Source organism: Eurypyga helias, unplaced genomic scaffold, assembly GCF_000690775.1.
Source record: "Eurypyga helias isolate BGI_N326 unplaced genomic scaffold, ASM69077v1 scaffold11908, whole genome shotgun sequence".
Taxonomy (NCBI): domain Eukaryota; kingdom Metazoa; phylum Chordata; class Aves; order Eurypygiformes; family Eurypygidae; genus Eurypyga; species Eurypyga helias.
Window position 1 is genome coordinate 18056 of NW_010266320.1, and position 23021 is coordinate 41076.

Here is a 23021-nt window from a genome sequence, read left to right on the forward strand (position 1 = left end):
GGTCAAGGAGAACCCTGGATCCTGAGATGAACATTTTTTTTTCCTCACTCTAAGGATGGAAAGGACTCCTGCAGTGACCTACCATCACAAGCAAACACTCAGTGGCACCCATCAATCACTGCTCCGGACTGGTGACTTCTGGATCACCACTCTTTCTCCTGGATATGTGCAACTGCAGCTTTAATCACCCCTACAGCATTTTTCTGATATATAGGAAGAATGTGTAAATAATTGAATGCCCTACTAGATCTCTCTCTCACTGTAATTTGGAAAGATGTAATTTTAGAAACATCTTCAGCTTCGTTAACATAAATACAAAATAGCTGAGTCCAGAGAGGGGGAGGGGGAAGTGAAAAAGAATGTCCTCTGGTATTGGAAACACAGAACTTTACTGCTTGGCATATACACCTCAGAAACCAGACAATTGTTAGTCATGATTATCTCTTTTACAGCTCGAGACAGTTCCCTCATGGAATAAGTGAATTAACTTTTCAAAACTACCTCCACATGCAGCCATCTATTCGGCATCACATATGCAGCAACTCCAGTTTCCATTTCAGACATTCCAAAATACTGAAAATCAAGCCAGAATGTCCAATTACCCTGATTTAGCATCCAACACTTGCTAAAATTTCCAGGAAACTGACATTTGTACAAACCCTGCCAAAGCTATTCTGTACAAAGTATTTCAATTGCACTTTGGAAACAGCTGTGCATTGAAGCAACAAAGAATAAAAAACCATTACAGTCCTATAAACCAATAATACATCAAAAACACATCCTAATTAATTGTAAAGACAAACTGCCTCTGTGACTCAGTTTATCAGTAATAGGATTACTTAAAAAAAAAAATTGAGACAATTTTGATTGTAAGAAACAAACTGGGTAGCTGCAAACATAGATAAATACTAGAAAAGTAGATTCTAAACATTTTTCAGGACAGGCAGGTGGATGTGGGTATCTGATGCAGATAAATTAATTATAAACTTATTAAAAAATAATCAGAAAACCACTTTCTAATACATGCTGGAAAAGGACTGGCAGCAATAAGAGACCATCTCGCATCCCACTAGATGGAGCTACCGGCCTTGACTACACAGCCAGAAATCTGCTCAACTATTTTCACTAATCCCAGTGGCAAAGGAAAACCATTTACAGAAATCAAGCTCATTTTCCTCTTTCCTATTGCACCCACAAACCCAAGCCGTTGTCCTGAAGCATTTATGCCTCACAGCAGTACCTGTGTAAAGCGCAGGCATAAAGATGTTCTGCGCTAGGCACATCCTCGGTAAGCCCAGAGTAGCTAGCTAGAAACCAAGACAAAAAAAATTAACGGTTTTGCATATTGAGACCACAACAACACGGAGAATCAATAAGCTCTGGAAATTATGCAACTACTCATTTTGAAATAAAAAGGCAGATTAAAAAAAAAAATAGCTCCTGCTTTAAACACAGTTCCCTGGCTTTGGAGCTTTTAGCTTAATTTTTGCTAGTTGGGTTAGTGTGGTGGTTTAACCCCAGCCAGCAACTGAACCCCACACAGCTGCTTGCTTGGTCCCCCTTGGGGGGATGGGGGAGAGAATCAGAAGAGTAAAAGTGGGAAAACCCATGTGTTAAATAAAGACAGTTTAATAGATAAAGCAAAGGCAAACAAGGAATTCATTCCCCACTTCCCACGGGTGGGCAGGCAGGTGTTCAGCCATCCCCAGGAAAGCAGGGCTGCATCACATGTAACAACATCCTCCCTTCCTTCTTCTTCCCCAGATTTATATGCTGAGTATGACATCATATGGGATGGAATATCCCTTTGGTCAGTTGGGGTCAGCTGTCCCGGCTGTGTCCCCTCCCAGCTCCTTGTGCACCCCCAGATTCCTCGCTGGTGGGGTGAGGAGCAGGAAAGGCCTTGACTCTGTGTCAGCACTGCTCAGCAGTAACAAAAACATCCCTGTGTTATTGACACTGCAGCACAAATCCAACACACAGCCCCATACCAGCTACTGTGAAGAAAATTAACTGTATTCCAGCCAAAACAGCACAGAAGCAGAGAATGTAGGTCAGATTTTTTAATTTGTTCTTGCCAAGAGCTGTAGGTCACCACACCACGCATTACACAGGGCATGGGTGATCTGCAAAATACACCACCACTTCAACAGGAAGCTGAAACATTGGCCAAGACCAGGAAGATGAACTGGCAGCACAAACATACTACAAAGCAACTCTGCAAGACCACTTTGCATCTTTCATGTTAGAAAGTGTTGTAGACCCTCAGCTCTTGACAGATTTTCAGACATGTGACTTACCACAGTGACAGAACAACTAAATCAGTAACAAGGCGGTCAGTCATGTCAGGTGTCAATACACTGTACAACCGTATGAATTTATAGTGATTCCAGGTGAGGGCAGGCACTAGCAACACAGAGGTTCCTCAAATTGGGACAAGCTGGCTGAAACAAAACTGAAACACAGATGGTGGGTAAAGCAGCACTGTCAGGGATCCAGGTCTAGAGGATTTCTTGCTGCAATTGCATGAATACAGCTCTTTATTAAAAATCATATAAACTACACAGTTGAAGAGTTTTACTAAGAAGCAGGTATTCCAAAAGAAAATCATGTTTAGGAATGACAAGTCATCAAAACTTGTCTATAGACCTTGGATTTATTCTTTGAGATACGTATTTCAACAGAGGAAAGGAAAAGCTGCTTAGGCTGTTGTCTACCCAATGAGTAATTACACTGTAAATAAATTTGGTTGACTGTCCTTCACAATAAGACAATCCCATTCACTATCCAAGCTTCGAGGGCACCCATAAATAAATGCATAAAGATTAGTTTCCATGTTAGAGGAATGCCCAATATCCTAGTCAAAACTAGGTATGACGTGCTGCTATCATGCCAGAAACTCAAGACTGTGAATAAAACACCCTGTTTCAAAGAGCTTAAGGCCGGATCCACAACGGTTACAGACATCCCAATATCTGAACTAGAATTAAAACAATAATGAAAATGTATTAACATCTGGAAGACAGGCCAAAATGGCTAATTCAAGCCAGCCGTGCTAAGAAAAGCAGATGCACAAGAGGGAAATACAAGCACATACCGAAAAGTAAGTGTTTTGGTTTATGATGATAAAAAGATGACCATCAGGACATCCTTTCAGGCAGATGTGCTGTTCAAAGGAACACGCTCCACAAGGGGAAGTAAAATGAATCACTCATAAGAAAAAGTAGTGTTGAATTCTTTTAATAACACTAGGAAAATATCATAGTATTAAAATCCTGCATGGGATCATCAAAAGGTTATTTTGGTTGGGATTTCTTTGTGTTTATAAACCAAGCTTTTCTTCCCAATTGTGTTTTCTTTTAAACCAACTCGTCCTTTACAATGGTATTTCCAGTTAAAACACAGCTAGCCTATAAATACCTGAATACCACAACACACATTGTGTGCGTGGGTTTGTTTAAATCTTAGCGGAAATAATGGCAGATCTACTCAACACAGGGAAGCAAACATTGATTCGTTAAGCAGGGAATGTAACAGCCAGTAAAGAATACATTGCATACATAATACAGAAGGAAAAAAATTATCATCTGGAGTATGTGAAATTACACTGATTTTGCACCTTAAACCTATTAGAAGTTACTCTGTTGGCCAATACTAATCCACTGAACAAGCAGAATGTTGGTCAGAAGTCTAATCTTTCCTGTACCAGCACAGAGAGAGTATAAGCAGTCCAATGCTGTTAAAAGAAAACATGAAATCCAGCTCATGTTTCTGGTTAGGGATCGATTTCTTCAGGAACTACTGTTAACATAACATCTTCGTTGCCCCTGCGTACGACCATGTTCAACGTACTGTCCTTTTTAATGATGTCACTGACATCACTGGCTGAACTTATCGACTGTCCATTGATGCTTATAATCACATCGTTGTCCTTCAGGCCACCACTGAAAATACAAAGTAGCAATGCATTATTATAACTGCCATTTAATTCTCTTCACAATATTGTTTTAAAAAAAAGATATCGCTGGATTTTTCCCATTTCCCACCCAACGGCGGTTGCACAGCGACACAGCGGGCATGCAAAAAGCCATCAGAATTTACGAAGCGGTGAAGATTACAATACAAGGCAGAAACCTCAGAAACGGGATGGAGGTACAAGGTTGACGAATCCCATCTTTCATTGTCTTCTAAGGAATTCACTATTGCAAATAGCGCAGTAATTCTCCAACACGGATCCGAGATGCTGATCCCATGGAGGGGAAAAAGGCACATTTTTCTTTTAAAATAATTGGTTGGATATTTCCAAGCTTTTCCTCACGTATACATAGCAAGCAATTAGAGCGGCACCATGTGTTAACACATGAGGAATTTTGGTCCTGGATCCATGCTGTTCTCCATACATAGCTTATTGGCAGCCACTTACCTCCATGTTTTACACCCAAGCAGAACACAACACACAGCCCGGTCACCAAAAAAACGCATGTGTGTCCTTCCCCTTGCCCTCCCACCTGCAGCCCCCAGAATCCCTTCTCCTGACCTCAGCACCAACTGGAAATTGAAAACAAAACCCTCCCAGCTCAAAGCAAGACGGGGCAGAACCAGAGCTGGCTCCTCTGCCCGGGGCCACGGGTCTCTCCCCAGTTGGCTGAGACTCCTGCCGGGACTGAGAAACGGGGTGGTGAGGGATACCGTCGACCACAACGTCTTGCCCGGTCTTGCACAACGGTCTGGCTCCAAAGTTATGGAAATATTAACCAAGTAACCAGATCAGACATGATTCAGCCTTTCAGCATAATCCTCCTTCACAAAACCACAGAGCAGTCATCAGCCTCTTCCGCCCGCAGAAAACGCCTTACGTGAGTGTCTTCTGCAAGCAGGATGCCTTGGCCAACGTTTCCAATAAATCCAGTTGCCTACGGAAGGCATGGCTTACAACATTTTGATGGGAGAAACCGTTCTGGATCACCCTGGCCTCTCATGCAGCCTCTCTTGACTCACACCCAGGGCAGGTCGCTGCACAGCTGCTCTGGTCCCTTAACCCAGCAAGGTCTACGCAACTCACGTCGGAGGGGAAATCAGCAGAATGAGGAAATCCATAGGCAAGGGGCCTAGGATTGGGGGAGACAGAGCAAACGGGGGCTGCATTTTAATCGCCGGGCCAACCTTCAGAGGAAGCGTCCCAATTTCAGTTTGCCTTCAAGTTACACGGCTACATTGCCTCCCACTTCTACCTCTCCAACATCCTGCTCCTACTCCTTGCTAACTATTACCCGTACTCCTATAGTGAACCTTCTGAACCTTCAGACTGGCCCTGCATGTCAAGGCAGCCAGTGCAGTGCCACAATGGAGCAGCCACATTATTCCTGCGCTAACAGCGGTTTAATTTCCTGTTACATACACCAGTGCATGAGCAGCACTGCCAACGAGACTTACCTACACAAAGCAGCAATAATTTAGAAAGCAAGCCAGACAGCTGACACTGTATGTTTTAGAGTGGCATCCAAACTGTAACAAAAACATACCATCCAACCATCCTCACATTCTCCCCAAGGGATAACATATGCCTGCTCCAAGCAGCTTTCTGCCTACATGCCTTTGGTGCTACATACGCCTCTTTCTTGCCACAAAGATTTACTCCTCTCTTAAATGATCTCTACTTTCAGAAAATTAATCAAGTTTCCTATTTCATACCCTGAATTACTGGGTGGTTTTGTATTAACCAGACTCTGAAAGGGAAGTGTCCCCAGCAAGAGCCAGCCAGACCAGTGCTGGTGACCACAGACCAGATGCCATACTTCAGCCAGGCATCTCGTGAAGTGTGGTACCAACCAGCAGCTGAGGTTTATAGCACCTTCCAGTACCTGAAGGGGCTACAAGGAAGCTGGGGGGGGACTTTTTACAAGGGCCTGTAGTGACAGGACAAAGGGCACCGGGCTTAAATTGAAAGTGGGGAGGTTTCGATTATATATCAGGAAGAAGTGCTTCCTGGAGAGGGTGGGGAGGCACTGGAACAGGGTGCCCAGAGAAGCTGTGGATGCCCCATCCCTGGGAGTGTCCAAGGCCAGGCTGGATGAGGCTTGGAGCAACCTGGTCTAGTGGAAGGTGTCCCTGCCCATGGCAGGGGGTTGGAACTAGATGATCTTTACTGCCCCTTCCAACCCAAACCATTCTGTGATGCTGAGCTGAATAACATGAAGAAAAAGACCAGTTGGCCAAAGTCACAAGCTCTGACTAGTAACACGACTCCTGACAAAGCTGGAAATCCTGGAAGAATATCTTGTGCCAGGAGAGGATTGCACCCCAGTGGAGGCACACCAGGAGAGCTGGTGGGTTTGCCCCACACTGCCGTGCTTGGGCCGAGATGGTCATGTCTTCATGAGGTGGAAGCAGAGCTTCTCCCTCACTCTCCTACAGGAGTGACCAGCAGGGCCGTGGGGAACATGCACTAGCAAACGTCTTTATTCAGCACTGGCATGGCTACAACAGATGTCTTGGAATCGCTGAGAAAAATTAAAACTGAGTTGTCACGCCCACTGAATCCTTGCCCTTTCGGCCGGGAACACTGACAGGGCTTTGCTGCAATACCCCGATATGTTCACAGTATTGCCCACCAGGGACTGGACTGAAACCACAAGCAAAATTCCAGCAGACAACCTAATAGCTATCAGATGGTCGTAATTTCATTAATTTAGCATAATCAAGATAGCCAGTTAAGCAGGGAACATTCTCCACCATTATCCCCTTAAGTCAGTGGCAGCAGTTTTGAGAAAAAAGTAGTTGTTCAACTTACGCTTCAGCTGGTGTTTCTGGAATTACTTCAATAACATAGGCCCCAGAGACAACATCAGGAAAGTCTTTATGGCGATCCTTCAGCTCTCTAGCTTTGCTGGAAAATGAAGAAACAGCAACAAAAAATATTTTGACAAGAAAAAAAGCACACATTTTTACTTAGATAACTCACTTTAACGTTCACTAGCTGAAGTATTTTACACATGTTGATGTGATGCTTCACTATTCATTTTAACCGGTAGAAGTATTTCAAGAATACTTCTTGCATGCATACAGCTTTGTAATGCCTATTCCTGGTAAAGACAGTAATTTCAATAGGTACAGAGGATCTGAGTTACAACATCTCAAAACCCTGTAATTATTCTGGAACCATAAGATAGTGAACACCTTAAAAAAAACCCCTTTTGTTTTCAATGCTTTGTTATATCTCTGACCCTGCACCTGCACAAGTGAAAACTTCATAGAATCATAGAATGGTTTGGGTTGGAAGGGACCTTAAAGCCCACCCAGTCCCACCCCCTGCCACGGGCAGGGACACCTTCCATTAGACCAGGTTGCTCCAAGCCTCATCCAGCCTGGCCTTGGACACTTCCAGGGATGGGGCATCCACAGCTTCTCTGGGCAACCTGTCCCAGTGCCTCCCCCTCCTCTCTGGGAAGAACTTCTTCCTGATATCTAATCTAAACCTCCCCACTTTCAATTTAAACCCGTTACCCCTTGTCCTGTCACTACAGGCCCTTGTAAAAATTCCCCCCCAGCTTCCTTGTAGCCCCTTCAGGTATATAATTTCCAGTTACTTCTACAGGACATAGCATCACCTGCTCATGAGCATTTTCTGGTTGGAGTACATATAACCAAGTCCACACAAAAGCTTCATTTAACATTAATTGAATTGTTTAATGAAAATAACTTTATATCAATGGACACATGCATGTGGCTGCTGTAAGTCTTGAAAACAGTGTGTCCTGTTTTCTCCTCAACCCTCGTGACTGCACAGGGCAGATGGTAACAACACTAATAGAGCCCCAGGATGAATTAATGTTTGATGACTTTTCTCTGCTGAGGCATTAAGGAAAAGAAAAAGCCAGGGAGGTGTGTATAAACCAGCTATGAGAATCTACAGGAGAGTTCAACCGTGTAGCAGACACAGAGAAAAAGGCAGCAGAAACTGGCTGCGAGTTGTCACCAGCATCCACAGAGGCACATGCTGCCGGTTCAAACCTCCTGGTTGTTTCTGCACATCCAAATGCATGCAGCTATCCCACTTGGGAAAGGTGAGGAACCACTACTTTCACTTACCTAGGAGTTAGAGACATCATTCGAATGCCAATATATTTCTTCTTGGTTATTGCTTTTCCTACAAAGAGGAAAACATGTCTTGATCAATTGCTCTTACGCAAAAAAAGAGAGCCTCAACAACTGCTGACTTTCTGTTATATCACTCTTTTTGCATTTTTTCCCTTTCAAAGCGGTGAAGTACAGTACCTTTAGCTTGTCTGTCATGGGATTCAGTTAGGAACTTCTTGATTTTATCAGATGGGATAGCAAACGAGATCCCTGCCGTAACTTTTAATGTGTTAATTCCAATGACTTCACCATCCTGGAGAAATAAAGACACTTGTATTAGCAAATGTGAAACGTCTTGAAGAGAAATGGACAATTACTTCCAAGTAATCACAAAGACAACTTCACACAACATACCCTGTAGCTTGGTTTTCAATTTTCTAAATGGCTTCTTACAGTCTCATTTCCCTGAAGCATCTATTGATTAAAAAACAAACTATTCTGCAATTTTGGAAAGCTGATGTCGATATTCATGTTGTCGCTACCAGAAAAGAGATCAGAACTGGGCAGCTCTCCAGCTTGCAGCAGACGAGCAGCATATTCCACAGCCTATTTTGGTCTGTTTGTTTCAGCAGGCACCTCACAAAGCGTGGCATCAACCAACCAGTGAGGTGCTGAGCAAATATTGCATAACGGTATACAGAAAAGTGTCAGTTCACCAAAATCAAAAGCTTTTCCTGGAACGTGACTCCAAGAGAGAATTTCAGATTCAACATTTCTGCTGATACCTGATGATTCAAACAGCTTCCTTCCCTGCTCTATCCTAGAAAAAAACTACCCAACTACAAATGTTAAAATTGCTGGTGCTGAAATCATCCTATGGGTCGGGTGAAAACACCCTGCCAAGTCTCCAAGGCAGAACCTCTGACTAGCTCGTTCATCCCACTTGTGCCGTCGTCCCCCGCTGCGGGCCCCTGCCTCTCCTCCGTTCGACCCCGCGTGTCCCCACCCGCGAGCTCTCGCACAGCAGTTGGCTTTTGCAACCTGCCTCAGTTGTTCTCTCTCGGGCTTATCCACAGCTGCCACAAGGTCAGCTCCGACCACGTTCTACAATATCAGCAAATAAACCCTACTACCCCGATAAATACGTGGTTTTTTCACCCCATTTGGTGCAATTCAAAATAAAGGGGCATGTGCGTTTCTGAATCGTTCATCTGAGTTTCAGTAGGCAAAAAAAAAAGCCAACTGCACGGTACCCAGCGACTGCAAATGCCTCAACTTTAAAAATGGGGATTTTACTTTTTGCAAGGCACAGGCAAAAAAAAACTATTCTGCATTACACTTGCTCAAAACTATGCAAACTGAAAACACCTTAAATATTGAAATCCGAGCGTATCGTGTGATTTGCCAACACAAACACAGACAAGTGATTAGTAGAAACCACGTGAATTTTGTGTAGTTGGATACTGAATGCTCTGAATCACATTTATGGTGTGGGGTTTTGTTTGCTTGTGTGTTTGGGTATGGGTGGTTTTTTTGGTTTGTTTTTAAACTAAAAACAAAAATTAAAAAGCTTAGCACTAAGCAACAAACTCTTGAAGAAAAAAGAAACTCTTACCAGATTTACAAGGGGTCCTCCAGAGTTTCCATACTGAAAATAAACATATGGCAAGAACATGTTTTAATGCAGACTTCTTAATTCACGGCAAGCAAAACATAAAAGAAGTCTTTTAAATATTTCTGTAGCAATTTTTTTCCACTGTCTATTAAATAAGTGCAACAGAACAGTCTTAACAGCCAAACCCATTAACTACACTTAACACCATCCCTTTCAGCTGAACTCTGCAAATGCTGAGTCCTCCTTCTCTTGCCAGAGCAAGTTAAGAAACCCAAGATTTTTCTTTTGTTTTGATAGTACCACACTAGCAGCTTAGAAGATGTTTCTAGCAAGGCCAACAGTAGAAGTACAAAAACAATTGTTTTGCCTTCATGCAGAAACAAACTTGAATCCTTAAACTAAGCTTGGCTTCTTTTTTAGAAAACATGATGGATTTTGAAAAGATACTTATTTGCCAGAGAATATTGCCTCCTCCCTTGTAATCTGTAAGAATTTTGAAGTGAAGGCAGATATTGTACTTGGTGTGGTTCCTTGGGGGATTTTTAAATAACAACCAAGTGCTGCTGCAGCGCAGATGTCCGTATTTACAGGGATGAAAGAAAACCCAACCATGCTCACTATTCTCAAGAACTATACCACTGGTGAAATCTTCAAAGCAATTATTCAAGAAATTAAAGAGCTGAAGGGGACGTAGCTCAGGGCGGGACGTACGTTGATGATGGCATCGGTCTGAATATAGTCCATATCGGAGTTGCGGAGCCCCAGCTCCTTCCCGCCGCGCTGAGTGGTGCTAACGATCCCTGTAGTCACGGTGTTTTGAAGGGAAAATGGACTTCCAATGGCGACCACAAATTCTCCTGGCCTCAAGTCTGCCGACTGACCCAGCAGAAGAACTGGCAATTTACCCTATAAATAAAAATAATAATAATTAAAAAAAGGTAGAAGAATGAAGAGAAATTCAAACATTAAGGCACGACTCCAGCAGTAGAACAAATTCTACAAAAACATGAATGCATTACTACAGCAGAGGAAAAAAAGAGAGGCTTCTATCCCTTGGGAATTTTACTCCCTCTGTTTTCTTTGAATATTTCACGTGGTTCTCTACAGAAGCATCTCAATGAACTTCTCTGAAGAGGGGGCTCTTTAGACTGTAAGAGTACTTCTTCCATAACAGGTACCCATTAAATGAAAACCAATTAAAAGACCAAAGGACTATTCATGTTCTGCTGTACAAAGCAAACGTCCGACGAGCCCCGGAGTAAGTTGTTTCCAAGAGCTTCTTGAAATAATTAGCCAACAGCTGCTGAAGTAAAAATAATATATTGTTTGAGAGTGGACACTGGAGAGTCATGAAGCAACAGCCAAAGCGTATCAAACATGCATATGCATAGTTAAAAGCATTTTATATTCTCCTAAGACACCTGCTAATGTTTCATCTTCCTTTTTTTCCAGTGGAGTATCTCTTCTAAATACGTGTATTGCCTCCTACATATGCTGACGTCTTCTGAAGATGTTAGGATTTAAAGACTTTACGGGATTTTTCTGTCATGACAGCAGGGGATACCATTATATTTTCCTTTCAAGACCTTATCTCTAATATAACTACCATGTCACTGAAGACATTCCCATTAAGACACAAAACATTCTTAAAATCCAGCATTGATAGAGAGCACCACAATTTACAGTAATTTAAAAAAAACCAAAGGGAAGGAGGGGAGGTTGGATCCACACACCCTTGCCCATGCAAAAGATCAAGGGAACCAAGTACGGTTTCTCCAAGACATGTTGTATCTGCACATGAGCTGAACTGGCTGGACAACAGATGATTCAAACTGGGCCAATAACCACCCCACAGCAATCAGAAGCTCCCCAAGGCATCAAGATGTGTGTTCTGAAACAGATCATATTTCAAATACATACTCTGCCTTTATTTATCACCTGCCTGTAAGATAGACATTGAGCTCTATTCCTCTGCTTCCCATTTTTACAAATCAGCCTTTACCCTTTCAGTGATGTTAATCAATTTTTAATCCATTTATGTTTAACCGGTTGCCCAAATGATCCTGACCCTCTCCAAGTATTTAATCATGTCACTAGACTATATCTATTAGCATCAGTAGACCTAGACACACATAAATGCAGGTTTTGACTTAAGGATTTGGAGGATTAGGAGGTTACTGAACCCTAAATCAAAACAGAAGTCTCATGGGATCTCTCTTCTGCTTAGCAAACCTAACTTTAACATAGCTTTCTTCCAAGCTCGCCCCTCTTCAAATTTTTTTCCTTTGTTCAACAAGCCATGCCCCAAAAGGAAAAAGGCATTAGTATAATTTTTCAAAACACGCCAGTGATTCTAGATGCAGTGGAATTCCCACCTACAGACTACAGACTAACTTAAACCAATTTCCAAGGACTGGGTAACAGTCACTTCATTAAAAAAAAGGGTACTTTCAAGGTATTCTTGAGCTATGTAGCTAAAACGGAGCTACAAACTGGCTTAATACCCTTTCTTGTAATTCATTCTTTCCAGAAAACTTGTAAAGGTGCCTTTTTCATCCCATACCTGTTGCAAAGCACACAGATTTATGTACCTATACATGATGGGATCCAAAAGGTATATACTGTGTGCTCAAGTAGCAAAGAAACAAGGTAATATTTACTACGCCTTGATTATTGACACAGCTCCCCAAGTTATTGATAACTTTGCTTCAGAGGTTAATGAAAGCTAAATAATTATTAAATTTTGGAAAAAAAAAGGGAAAATATTACATGTGTTTAAAATGGAAAGCAAGGACTAGCTCTTTAGGGGTCTTATCATCAGCAGTTTGAAATCCTGTATTGATAAGTCATCCCTGGGGACAAAAATCCAGCAACATAAGCTAAGCCAAATGCCCATCACTTCATATTCTTCGCCTACAGTTTTACTTCAAATGTCCTAAGAGATCCACCATGTCTGTAAAGTAGAAAGTAAAAACCAAAAGACATCAGTCACCACTATATGCCGCTGCGAATACAGAAGTTACGGTTTTGATATTTAACAAGCCTGGTCCTGTGTATCCTTTGTAACAATTCCACCAGCAAAATTTTAATCAGATGAACAGATTGTTTCAATAAAACCCACTGCCAAATCCCCGACAGGATAAGATGCTCTATGGAAACTTATCTTTCAGTCTCCAGACAGCAAGAAAATAATTAACCAACTGCTTGTTAAACAGAATCAGCTGGAAGGGCAACGGAATAGGCAAGAGTGAGGAGAAAAACATTTCCCTTTCTAATGATCTTTCAGAGGAAAGTTTTCACAACCAGCAATGCCCTACTATTAAATAATAATTATCCATAGCCCCTCTCAGTGCCACAGCCACAGATACACCCAACCAAGGCTGTGGCTTAATTCTGGGAAGGACTCCAGGGTGATCCCCAGCTTCCCCATCGTGTTTGCAGTGCGGCAGCAGCCTCCCAAGGCAACACTGCTGAGCAGCTCAGTCTCAGAGCACAGCCCTGACTCCGAGGGACCTCTCCAGTCCAGTGGGAAGCAGGCAGCTACGATTAGCTGTGCTGGGAAGCACGCAGTCTATGCAACACAAACAGCCCCATATGGGTATTGTTTGGATAGAGGGAGCATCCTGGCCCTTCCTTCTTTCGCCAGATGCTATTAAGCTTACGTAGCACGTGTTTTCAAGATGTTGTTGGTCAAGAAAAGCATCTCTTTTTGGCACTGCTTATCCTTATTTAAAACAAAACCAAAAAAACCACACAAAAAGTGGCTTTTGTTTGTATCCCAGTGCATTGAAAATCGATACTGTGTAGAGGAAGAGGACACTTATCAGCAAATGAAACATAAACAAGCAGAAGAAAACAGAAATATATATATATTTTTTTTTTCATTAACAGAAAAATAGACTGGTCATGTACAAAGTTAAAGATTTATACAACGTTCCTCAGTTATAAAAACAGTCGCAAAGCCAAAATCGCATTTGGCAGCAAAAAGAAAGTACATGAACAATCTCTGACTAATACAATTACTTTTGATTGTGCTGAGTTTTCAAGCCTGTGCCTATACTAGCCAGGCTGCAGTTCAAAGTCTAACGCTGTATGGATTGGCCGTGGGTCATCTGTGTGATTCAACGTGACTTCTGGAAAGAGTTTGGCTAACCCTTCCTTTGCTAGGAACAAAAATCAATTGCAAAAATCGCCTCGCTCTGCACATATTATGCAACTCAGCTTTGGAAAACGTGTTTTCTATCTCTTATAATTTCACAGTGTGGTGCAGAGAGCACAAAAAGCACTGCATGGAAATACTCTTCCTGGTGCCTCTACAAGTAAAGGCCATAAAGAATTGGTTGTGATGAATATATGCATTGTAGTGGCTTTAAATTTTGTGTGTTCTCTCAAAAGTAACATTAGAAAATGCCACATTCAGAATTAAACCTTCCATTATAAAAAAGTGCATTTATTTAAATTGTACAGCTAATTTTGAAGTGAAATCAGTATAAACCAATCAAAATTCCTGGGCGTAAAGTGACGGAGTGGGAAGCATGTCCATCTGCAGCCCACAAGAGGAGCACTGGAAACGCAGGGCAAGCAGCATGGTAACCAGAATGGCATCAGAACACCCCGCCTGTACCCTCGCACCCTTCCACGGGCAAGCTCGTGCCTAGGATGTTAAGGCAGTCATGGTGAACAGAGTTGAAGTGCTTAGGTCTAGGGCCATTAATAATGACAATAAATGTTAACTCAAATATTTACATAACATCAGATGGTCATCAGGATGACGTAACTGCTGTTACAACTCGTGATTCTCTTCGGTTCACTATAGATTTGCCACAACAGTTAATTAAGATCCCAGCCAAACGAGCATGCCTTGAAGCACAATGAAACAGGGAGCCAGAAACAGCCAGCACCTAAACCCAGCTTTCCCAGTGACTCACTGCATGACCTTGGGCAACATGTAACATCCTTTCTTTCCCTCCATTTTTCATTTGATGAAGCCTCGGGGCTCTGCTGGGATCTGTGTTTACTCAATAAAACAAATCTGCAAGCAGGCATTCTACAAGTACACAGAAATAGGACTAAACATGCAAAACCATAAGTGGCACATGACTCACTGTTTATACCCAGCCAGAGAAGGAGCCGTTAATTAGCGTTAATATTTTAAGCCTTTCTCATCCCAAAGAGCTCCAGACACTTTTATATATGGATTTGACTCAAACCCTGGATAAACATAACTCCCACGAAACAGAGAGCTGCACACCGCTACAACAAACAGCTTCACTCAAGGATAAGGTGCAAATATTTTGTGGATGGGAAGGAGCAGCTCGGCATGGGAGATTGGGACAAGTATAGAACAACATCACCACCAGCCAGGAGCCAGATGTTCCCCTGATGTACACCAGCATCACAACTTGAATCAGGTAAAATAAGCGGAGCCTTGAGAAATCAGCTCAAACTAACAGAGGCGGCAGCACATCACCACCACCGTGGTGGAATAAAAACCAAGAGACGACCACTGTAACCAGCAAGTGTTTTGGTTGGAACTTTCTCATCCATAAAATAAGTGAATCTGTCTCTATGTAGGCACAGAAAGCAAGTAAATCCCTTCTCTGCTCTGTAACTCCCTTCGTTGGTGGAAGGAAGATCAGGAATTTGCAGGAAGCAGTTTGCAGTTCAGTAAACTGATGAAGAGGAGACAAGTGTTCAGAGTTCAATTTGTCTTAAATAGCGACAGATTTCCTTCAGGCCTTTTATTTTTAGGTGAAGAACAAACGGATGCTTGCGTGGTACACTAATTCAGCTGTACGTAACTCCGGCAAAACACATAACTTCCCTGGGAATTGCTTTTCTGTCCTCATTAATGAAACTATTTAACTTTCAGAATACATATGGCAAAATAAAAACACAGGCCATGAGCACATAAAAACGTAGAGTATCATCTACAGTCTAGAAACTGCTTGACCAAACGCCAAAGAAAATTCAAAACCCAAGCTGAAAGCATTACAAGGCTCCAAAAATATTTCATCTATAGTTAGAAAAACAAAACTGAGTCTCCTTATCTAAATACGGAGCATGGGAAGCTTGCAAACAGAAAAGGGGACAGAGCGTTGTTTTGCTACGTCACCAGCATTTCAATTACCTAGCAAGACATTGCTGCTCTCCTTAAAATAAAATAAGTCCCCCTGGTGCTGGCAGACCCTCCCCGGGGGTGTGCGAGCGTTCTGCTGTGCAGGGAGCCGGACCAGCACATCGTCCTCGCAGCGAGGGCTACTAGGAGCCGAAGATGGCAGGAAACCACTGCTGCTGAAACCGATGAGTAAACAGGAGTTAACATCCCAGCTTTTTATAAGTTATTTCATTTCTATGGGTCCCAAAGACTTCTGGAACCAATATGTGGGCTTCCTCAGGCTCTCGAGAGGAAGCAACGTAACATCCAGCGACAGATTTCAAAGTAAAATAGCATTTTGGAAAAGCCACTTACATCTGGGATTCAAGCAGTTTGGTTTTTCAAAATGTGGGCTATTAAAATATTGATACATCAACAGGAAAGTTTGCTTTCCTGCTTCCTCCAGTTTGTACACATGGGAAAAATAAGCAAATCCCCTCTGACCACAACGATACAGACGCTGCTTTGCTTCACAAAACCACCGAAGGAAGGAGGGCAGAAGGTCCTGTTGATTTAAAAGCATCAAACTAAGTGGTTGTTAGTAAGATGCAGGAAAAACCTTAAGCAAAAGTGCTGAAACACCACCGCAAATTAGAGATTGGTCACAAACCCGCTCCTGCTGGACCACGTAGATGCCAAATCCTGCCTGGGATACAGAAGGCAGCAACTGGTCACGCTGAAGAACAAGAGTCTTCAGACCCTGGCATGCTTTCCCTGACATGCTGCTATTTCAGAGTCGGTGGTGTCTCATGGCTGGCTTTTAAGGGTGTAGGAAGAAGATACACCTCAAAACAAAGCCATTCACCGTGCTCCTGCGTTGTGCACTCACTGCCAAACCATAGGCACTGCCATAGAGATCATTCCTGCAGGACAGAGTCCAGTTTCCAGGGATGAAAAGGGTCTCCAGGTAAAAGCCAACTCCCCCTTCCTCTACTTTTGGCTTCCTGCTTCGACCTGGGCAAGGGCACAGGACTCTTACAACTCTGCCTGCAGTTAACCTTTACATTAAACCACCCTAAATTCCCTTTCCTCCTCCTGGCACTTATAGCTTTCAGCAGCTGTATCGCAGAGTCTTGTTTAACAAGGTAGTTATTTGCGTGGGGATGAATTTCAGAAATAAGCTCTGCCAGCTCAGAATCTGCTTGCTTTGGAGCACTGTGCAGTATTTTTGATGGCTTTCACGCTCGCTGCAGCATCACGGGTGCCATGCAGGACGGATTACTTCACCAGCCTCTGCCTACGCTGCCAAAGTTCAAATTTTTCTAGGGAAGTTTTATAAATTTTGCATGTTCATATCCAAATCATCCACAGCTGCACTGTTCTTTCCAGCACTGCTGTCTCCTCAGAGCTGTTTGCATATGGGAGGATGGTTATATTGCATTCATGTTTACCACACTTGACTCCAGTCTCACTTCCTACTTTCAACACTTGAGCAAACTGCTGTGTCACTGTGAACACAAGAAATGCAGTTTCTCTCTTTTATAGACTGTAAAAATAAACATATTTTAGGTTTATAAGGACAACTCCGAGCTTTCTGTTCCTTGTTGACTGCAATGTTTTTCATCATCACAGACTGGTTTGGGTTGGAAGGGACCTTACAGATCATCCAGTTCCAACCCCCCTGCCATGGGCAGGGACACCTTCCACTAGACCAGGTTGCTCCAAGCCTCATCCAGCCTGGCCTTGGACACTTCCAGGGATGGGGCATCCACAGCTTCCCTGGGCACCCCATTCCAGTGCTTCACCACCCTCTCCATGAAGAACTTCCTCCTGATATCTAATCTAAATCTCCCCACTTTCAATTTAAACCCGTAAATGGAGAAGAATTTAATCAGGGAAATGGTTCCTCCTTACTGGTGCCCAGATTTTACCACCCTCTTCCATTTGCTACTGCACTCAGCAAAGTCAAATTAGTTCTAGTAATGCCTTTGGCCAGATGTTCACAGCTTAAAGAAAAACAGTGTGCAGGCTGCTGCAAAATCTTAACCGTTTTAGGAATACCAGCTGACAGCCCAAGCTCATACTTCAAGCCCAGCTCTGTTCCTAACCACAGAGGCACTCTTCATCCTACATATCCTGCCTTAACATGCCACACAAAAACAGAAGGAAAAAAAAGTATCTGCATCTTTGATATCACTTTCAAATAATTTACTCAGAAGGAAGAACTTCACCTCTTACTTCAGGAACTCTCAGGGATGGTTTTCATGCCATATCCAGATTTTTAAAGGGTTATTTGTAGTGTCACATTGACTTCTTCAGTCATCAAATACATTTCAACTTCTACAAATTACTACCTCTATGATTTTAAAAAGCTTGTTCTGAATCTGAATGATTGCAAGGCAGCTCGATATGAACACTGAACTTGAATGGATATATAAAAATGTCCCATGAAAGTTCAGTCTCAAAATGAACCTCTCAGCTGACTGTGTTTCCATTTTAACTGTTCTGTGAACACTCAAAATTTTGTTTCTAATTCTCCAAATGCAAAGTATCATCTGTCCTCTGAACAGAGGTACCTCAGGCCTCACCTTGGATTAGAATTTCCCAGTGCCATCTCACCATAGCTAGCTGGAAAACTGGTCTCCTATCCCAAATAAACCAGAAGTGATACAAGACATTTTGCCCAAGTCCTCTCAAAGTTATCCTGAGATGCAACAGGTGGGGGCTGGGAGGCACGACACACAAGGGACTGGGTCGTACAACTGATAGGACACGTACCGAGGGTATGGCAGACCTAAGTTTATATCTCTATTCTATCTAATTCAGAGCAGAAATGTGAAATTTGATCTCCTGCTACCTAGACAGATGTGCTAAGCTGACATTTTGTGAGGAAGACAGCGGGGGGGGCCTGCTCACTTCCTTCCACAAGAGCTCAGCCTCCAGGCACTGAGACACTTGCCAAAGTTTCATTAAAGCCAATCTTCTTTCTCACAGACAACTTAATATTAACAGGTCAATCCCTCCCCTCTCCACCTCCAAAAAGAAAAATCATAGAATGGTTTGGGTTGGAAGGGCCCTTAAACCCCATCCAGTCCCCCCCCCTGCCATGGGCAGGGACACCTTCCATAGCCCAGGGTGCTCCAAGCCTCATCCAGCCTGGCCTTGGACACTTCCAGGGATGGGGCATCCACAGCTTCTCTGAGCAACCTGTTCCAGGGCCTCATCACCCTCTCTGGGAAGAATTTCTTCCTGATATCTAATCTAAACCTCCTCACTTCCAATTTAAACCCGTTCCCCCTTGTCCTGTCACTACAGGCCCTTGTAAAAAGTCCCCCCCCAGCTTCCTTGTAGCCCCTTCAGGCACTGGAAGGTGCTCTAAGGTCTCCCCAGAGCCTTCACTTCTCCAGGCTGAACAAGCCCAACTCTCTCAGCCTGTCCCCATAGCAGAGGGGCTCCAGCCCTCTGAGCATCTTCGTGGCCTCCTCTGGACTCGCTCCAACCGGTCTAGCAATGCTCAATCTGAAGCATGTGCTGTGTTGGCCAGTTTCAGAAGTTAACACATCAAGTCAAAGACATCCTCATACCTTGGAATTAATAAGGTGTATAGAGAAAATTATGAATTTTTGAGCAATTGTTTTCAAAACGATCAAAGCTGCTGCATGTTAAATCAAAAAATCAGATATTCTTTCCTGCTCCATGACTGAACAATGTAAGAGGATAACCAGGAACGAGAAACGCTTGCAAACAACCAGCTGATGCGCCACTCGCAAAACACGGTCACAACTACATTCCAAAACTAAATTGATGGAAGAGGATGATGACTATCATTTAATTACACAGCAGGTATTTTTCTAAGAGAGCAGCATCTGCCATCTTGCAAGTCATAACTAGAATTGCCAGTTCCAGTCCGGCTTAGCAATGGTTTCCACTACAGGCAACTCATCTGGCTGCATTCTCTTTTTTCCAAGCTGCTTCCAGTCTTCCAGGTTCTCCCTTCCCGCAACCGGGGAAATTCTGAAACCATTTCTTTAGGGTATCAAATAACACAAAATTCCATGTCTGCTCTCTTCTTAAGTCCTCAAAACATTCTGTCACATCAGTTCAATGTCTCCTCTCCCTGAGTCACCAGCTCCTCTCTTCTCTGACACTCACCTTCCTATTGCTCCAAGTCCTCTCCTTCTCAACATCGTTTTCTGGTCTACTTTCCCCACCACCTTGTGCTTCCAATTTTAAATCACTTTTCCAGCTGCCCTTCACTCCCTGACGTATCGTTCTCTGCCTAATGCTGCCAGCCCTCATCCTGGGGATCTTTCACTTTTCCTTTGTTACTGCAGATGAGCTTGTGCTTATTTTAATATAAAAATGAGAAAATAAATGACTGCTAAATGTGTTAATGGGTTAACTCAGGAAAAGAGAGGAAAAAACAACATGGGAAAAACACATTCTTGGTGTCATTAAGAGGTTTTTTGCTATGTTGTTGTTAAGAAACTTTTAAATAATTAAAGAATGAGCTTTTAAATGACAAAGGTAGCAAGGGAGCAGCAGGAGCACTTCACTTCTTGGATCATCCAAGAGTTCTGCATTAGACGTCTGCTTTAGTCATGAACTCTGGCACAAACACTTTTGACCTCGCTGGGGAGTAGGTCTGAACTAAAACAACACTGCAAGATCTACACATTTTTGAGTCATGTGTTTCCAATTAAAAGTTCTCGCCCATTAAATTTGGAGGTCATTTACTAAAGGTCCAAACAAGGGAAACCAATATGAGCAGCACCCCAAGCAATCACATGCAACTAATTGCATCTACACTACGCGGTATTTCGACACAATATTCCACTTGTGCTACGCTGTCGACACGTGCAGACTGCACGACAGCTTTCCTGAAGCTGCGGGAGGCGGAATAACACTGACAGCCATATGCTTGATACAGAGGAAGACTATGGATAAGAAGTTGAATTCCCACTTGTTCAGAAAAGCACTTGCTGCTTAAGCGCATCTTTCCAAGCTGGCTTTACCTTGCCCATTCAAGATGCTTCCTAAGATATTTTCCATTTTAGTATCTACATCAGCGTGATACAGCCCACAAATGCATCCTCTAAAAGCAATTTGTGACTTCAGTAAAGGCACACGAGAGACTAACGCATCCCTCTACCAACCACAATGGAACAACACCCATTTCTTCTCAGAGGAAAAGAATTACATTAGCCAACGTGTGTGTAAACCAGCCAGTAAACTACGTTGTTGGTTTTTATTTTGAGGATGCATACAGAAGTGCTACATACTTGCTTGCACTACACTGAGGTGATAAAATTAACCACTACCAACCACAAACTTGTTTTTTAAAAATGTGTATTCACCTAGGTCAAAGATTCTCTCTAGCTCAGACTACTAAACTACTCACCTTTCCTTCAAACACAAAAATCATAATAGCTTTAGGAAAGGAGGATATTAAATGAAGAGGAATAAAATGTGTCTTGCTTTAACCACTCACCTGAGTATCTATTTTTATTAGTGCAATGTCAGCTTTTTCATCAACATCTTTAATTTTAGCTTCATACGTTTCACCATTCTTCAGTTCCACCTTCACCCGGTTTTTGTTGGTGACAACATGGGCGTTTGTCACTATCAGTCCGTCTTCTGAGACGATAAACCCTGAACCACTGGCAACAGGAATCTCCCTCTTCGAATAAGGAAGTCTAAAAGACATGGGAAATAAACATTTATCGCTGCAAAAAGTTGAAAGGTCACAAAACATTCCAAAAAAAGTTCAGTGGGTTTTAATGCTTTAGGGTATCTGCTGTTATTTACTATCATTAATGAGATCATGCACATGCATTAGTTTAACTCTTTTTTTTTTTTTGGCCAGAACTCTTAAATTATCTTTAATTCTTAAGCATGACAAGTGTTTATCATCTCAAAAACCTCCTTGCTATTACATGGCGTCAATCAACATTTCCTGCATGCTGGCAGGAATTGAGAATATTTCGAGAATACAAAAATCAGAACTGGGCATCTTGTTTACTTGCGAAACAATTCAATGTGAACCACAGCAGGAGCTATCTTCTCCACCACATCTGCAATAAAGTTGTATTTGTGCCGCAGGCTATTAGGATGTTCTTGGCCTGAAATAGAAACAGAAAACATGTCATGAGTTCTTCAAATGACAGGAGAAGGGTCATTGCAAAACACCTGAATTAAAAAAAAAGCTCCAAGCAGATCTCTTTTCCCTTCTTAAAAGTCATCTGCAGCATAACCCTTGCCCCCCGATTTCCCTTCTGGCCCTCTGCACCGAAGAGACAGCATGCTTTATCGCTGGGACAAATCCATGAAACCTTCTTTATTTCAAGCCCATGTAACCGGGCCCCGGGACAGCAGATCTGCTGGTCCCAGCAGCCCCGGTTCCCACACCCCACAGCTGATGGCTTCTGGGGACGGGGCACTGGAGGGGCACGGGGTGCAGTCTGCCCCTGCACTGCCCCGCTCCTCCTTCGCCAAAGGGGTTTTGTGCTCAGACGCCTCCGTCCCTGTTCTAACCTCTTTTTGGGATGGTCTATTTAGCTTGTACGGTCCCCTCAGATTAAACAAACGGGCTCTGTTCCTCCGCCAAAATAACGCCTTTCTTAGTGGTTTTTGAAGTCTCGCGCTGCCGCGTTTGTAAAATGCCGAGGACAACAAGGTGTAAGCCGACAGCAGCTGCCGTCCAAGTTCAGCTCGGGTACGAGGTTCGTGCGCTCTCGGTGCCCCCACGCCACTTCCACCATGGGCGCACATCCCGTAGGCTCTACTCAACCCCGCTCCAGGCACCCTTTCCACTGCACCCTTGGCCCATCAACCCCACAGAGAAGGGGATCCCATGTGCTTTGGGGTTACTGAACCACCCCCAAGGCTATAAAATAGATCCGCACACAGGAAAACAATGGGACCGCAAAGCCCTGCATTCCTGGGCAGTGCTGTAACACAAAAGCTCATGGTCACTGAGTATTCAAGAGAGGTCAGTGGGATTTTCAAAAGCAACTGGATACCAAACTCCTATTGTGGCCATCAGAAAACCTGTCTGCGCCATCAGACATCTAAAAATCCCTGGGAAAAACACCTCGCTATTCAGACACAGATTGCCCTTCTCCAGTAGTTCCAGGGGCAAAACTTTTTGTTTTTATAAAACAAGAAGCAACTTAGCACTTGGAACACCCCAAGGAGTTATTTTGTATTTCCCTGGAGGCAAGAAACACTCTG

The 23021-nt window shown here is 43.1% G+C and overlaps 1 protein-coding gene across 1 annotated transcript; it reads right to left on the reverse strand.

The window, feature by feature from the left end:
- Positions 1-3224: 3224 nt before the first annotated feature.
- Positions 3225-22549, reverse strand: HTRA1 (HtrA serine peptidase 1). The gene is made up of 9 exons (XM_010157033.1): positions 22477-22549; positions 21811-21910; positions 21280-21484; positions 10403-10597; positions 9692-9724; positions 8275-8389; positions 8089-8146; positions 6791-6886; positions 3225-3944 (listed from the first exon to the last, which is right to left on the reverse strand). Exons 1-9 carry the CDS (start codon positions 22547-22549, stop codon positions 3776-3778), a joined length of 1044 nt encoding a protein of 347 aa, XP_010155335.1. The 3' UTR covers positions 3225-3775.
- Positions 22550-23021: the final 472 nt, after the last annotated feature.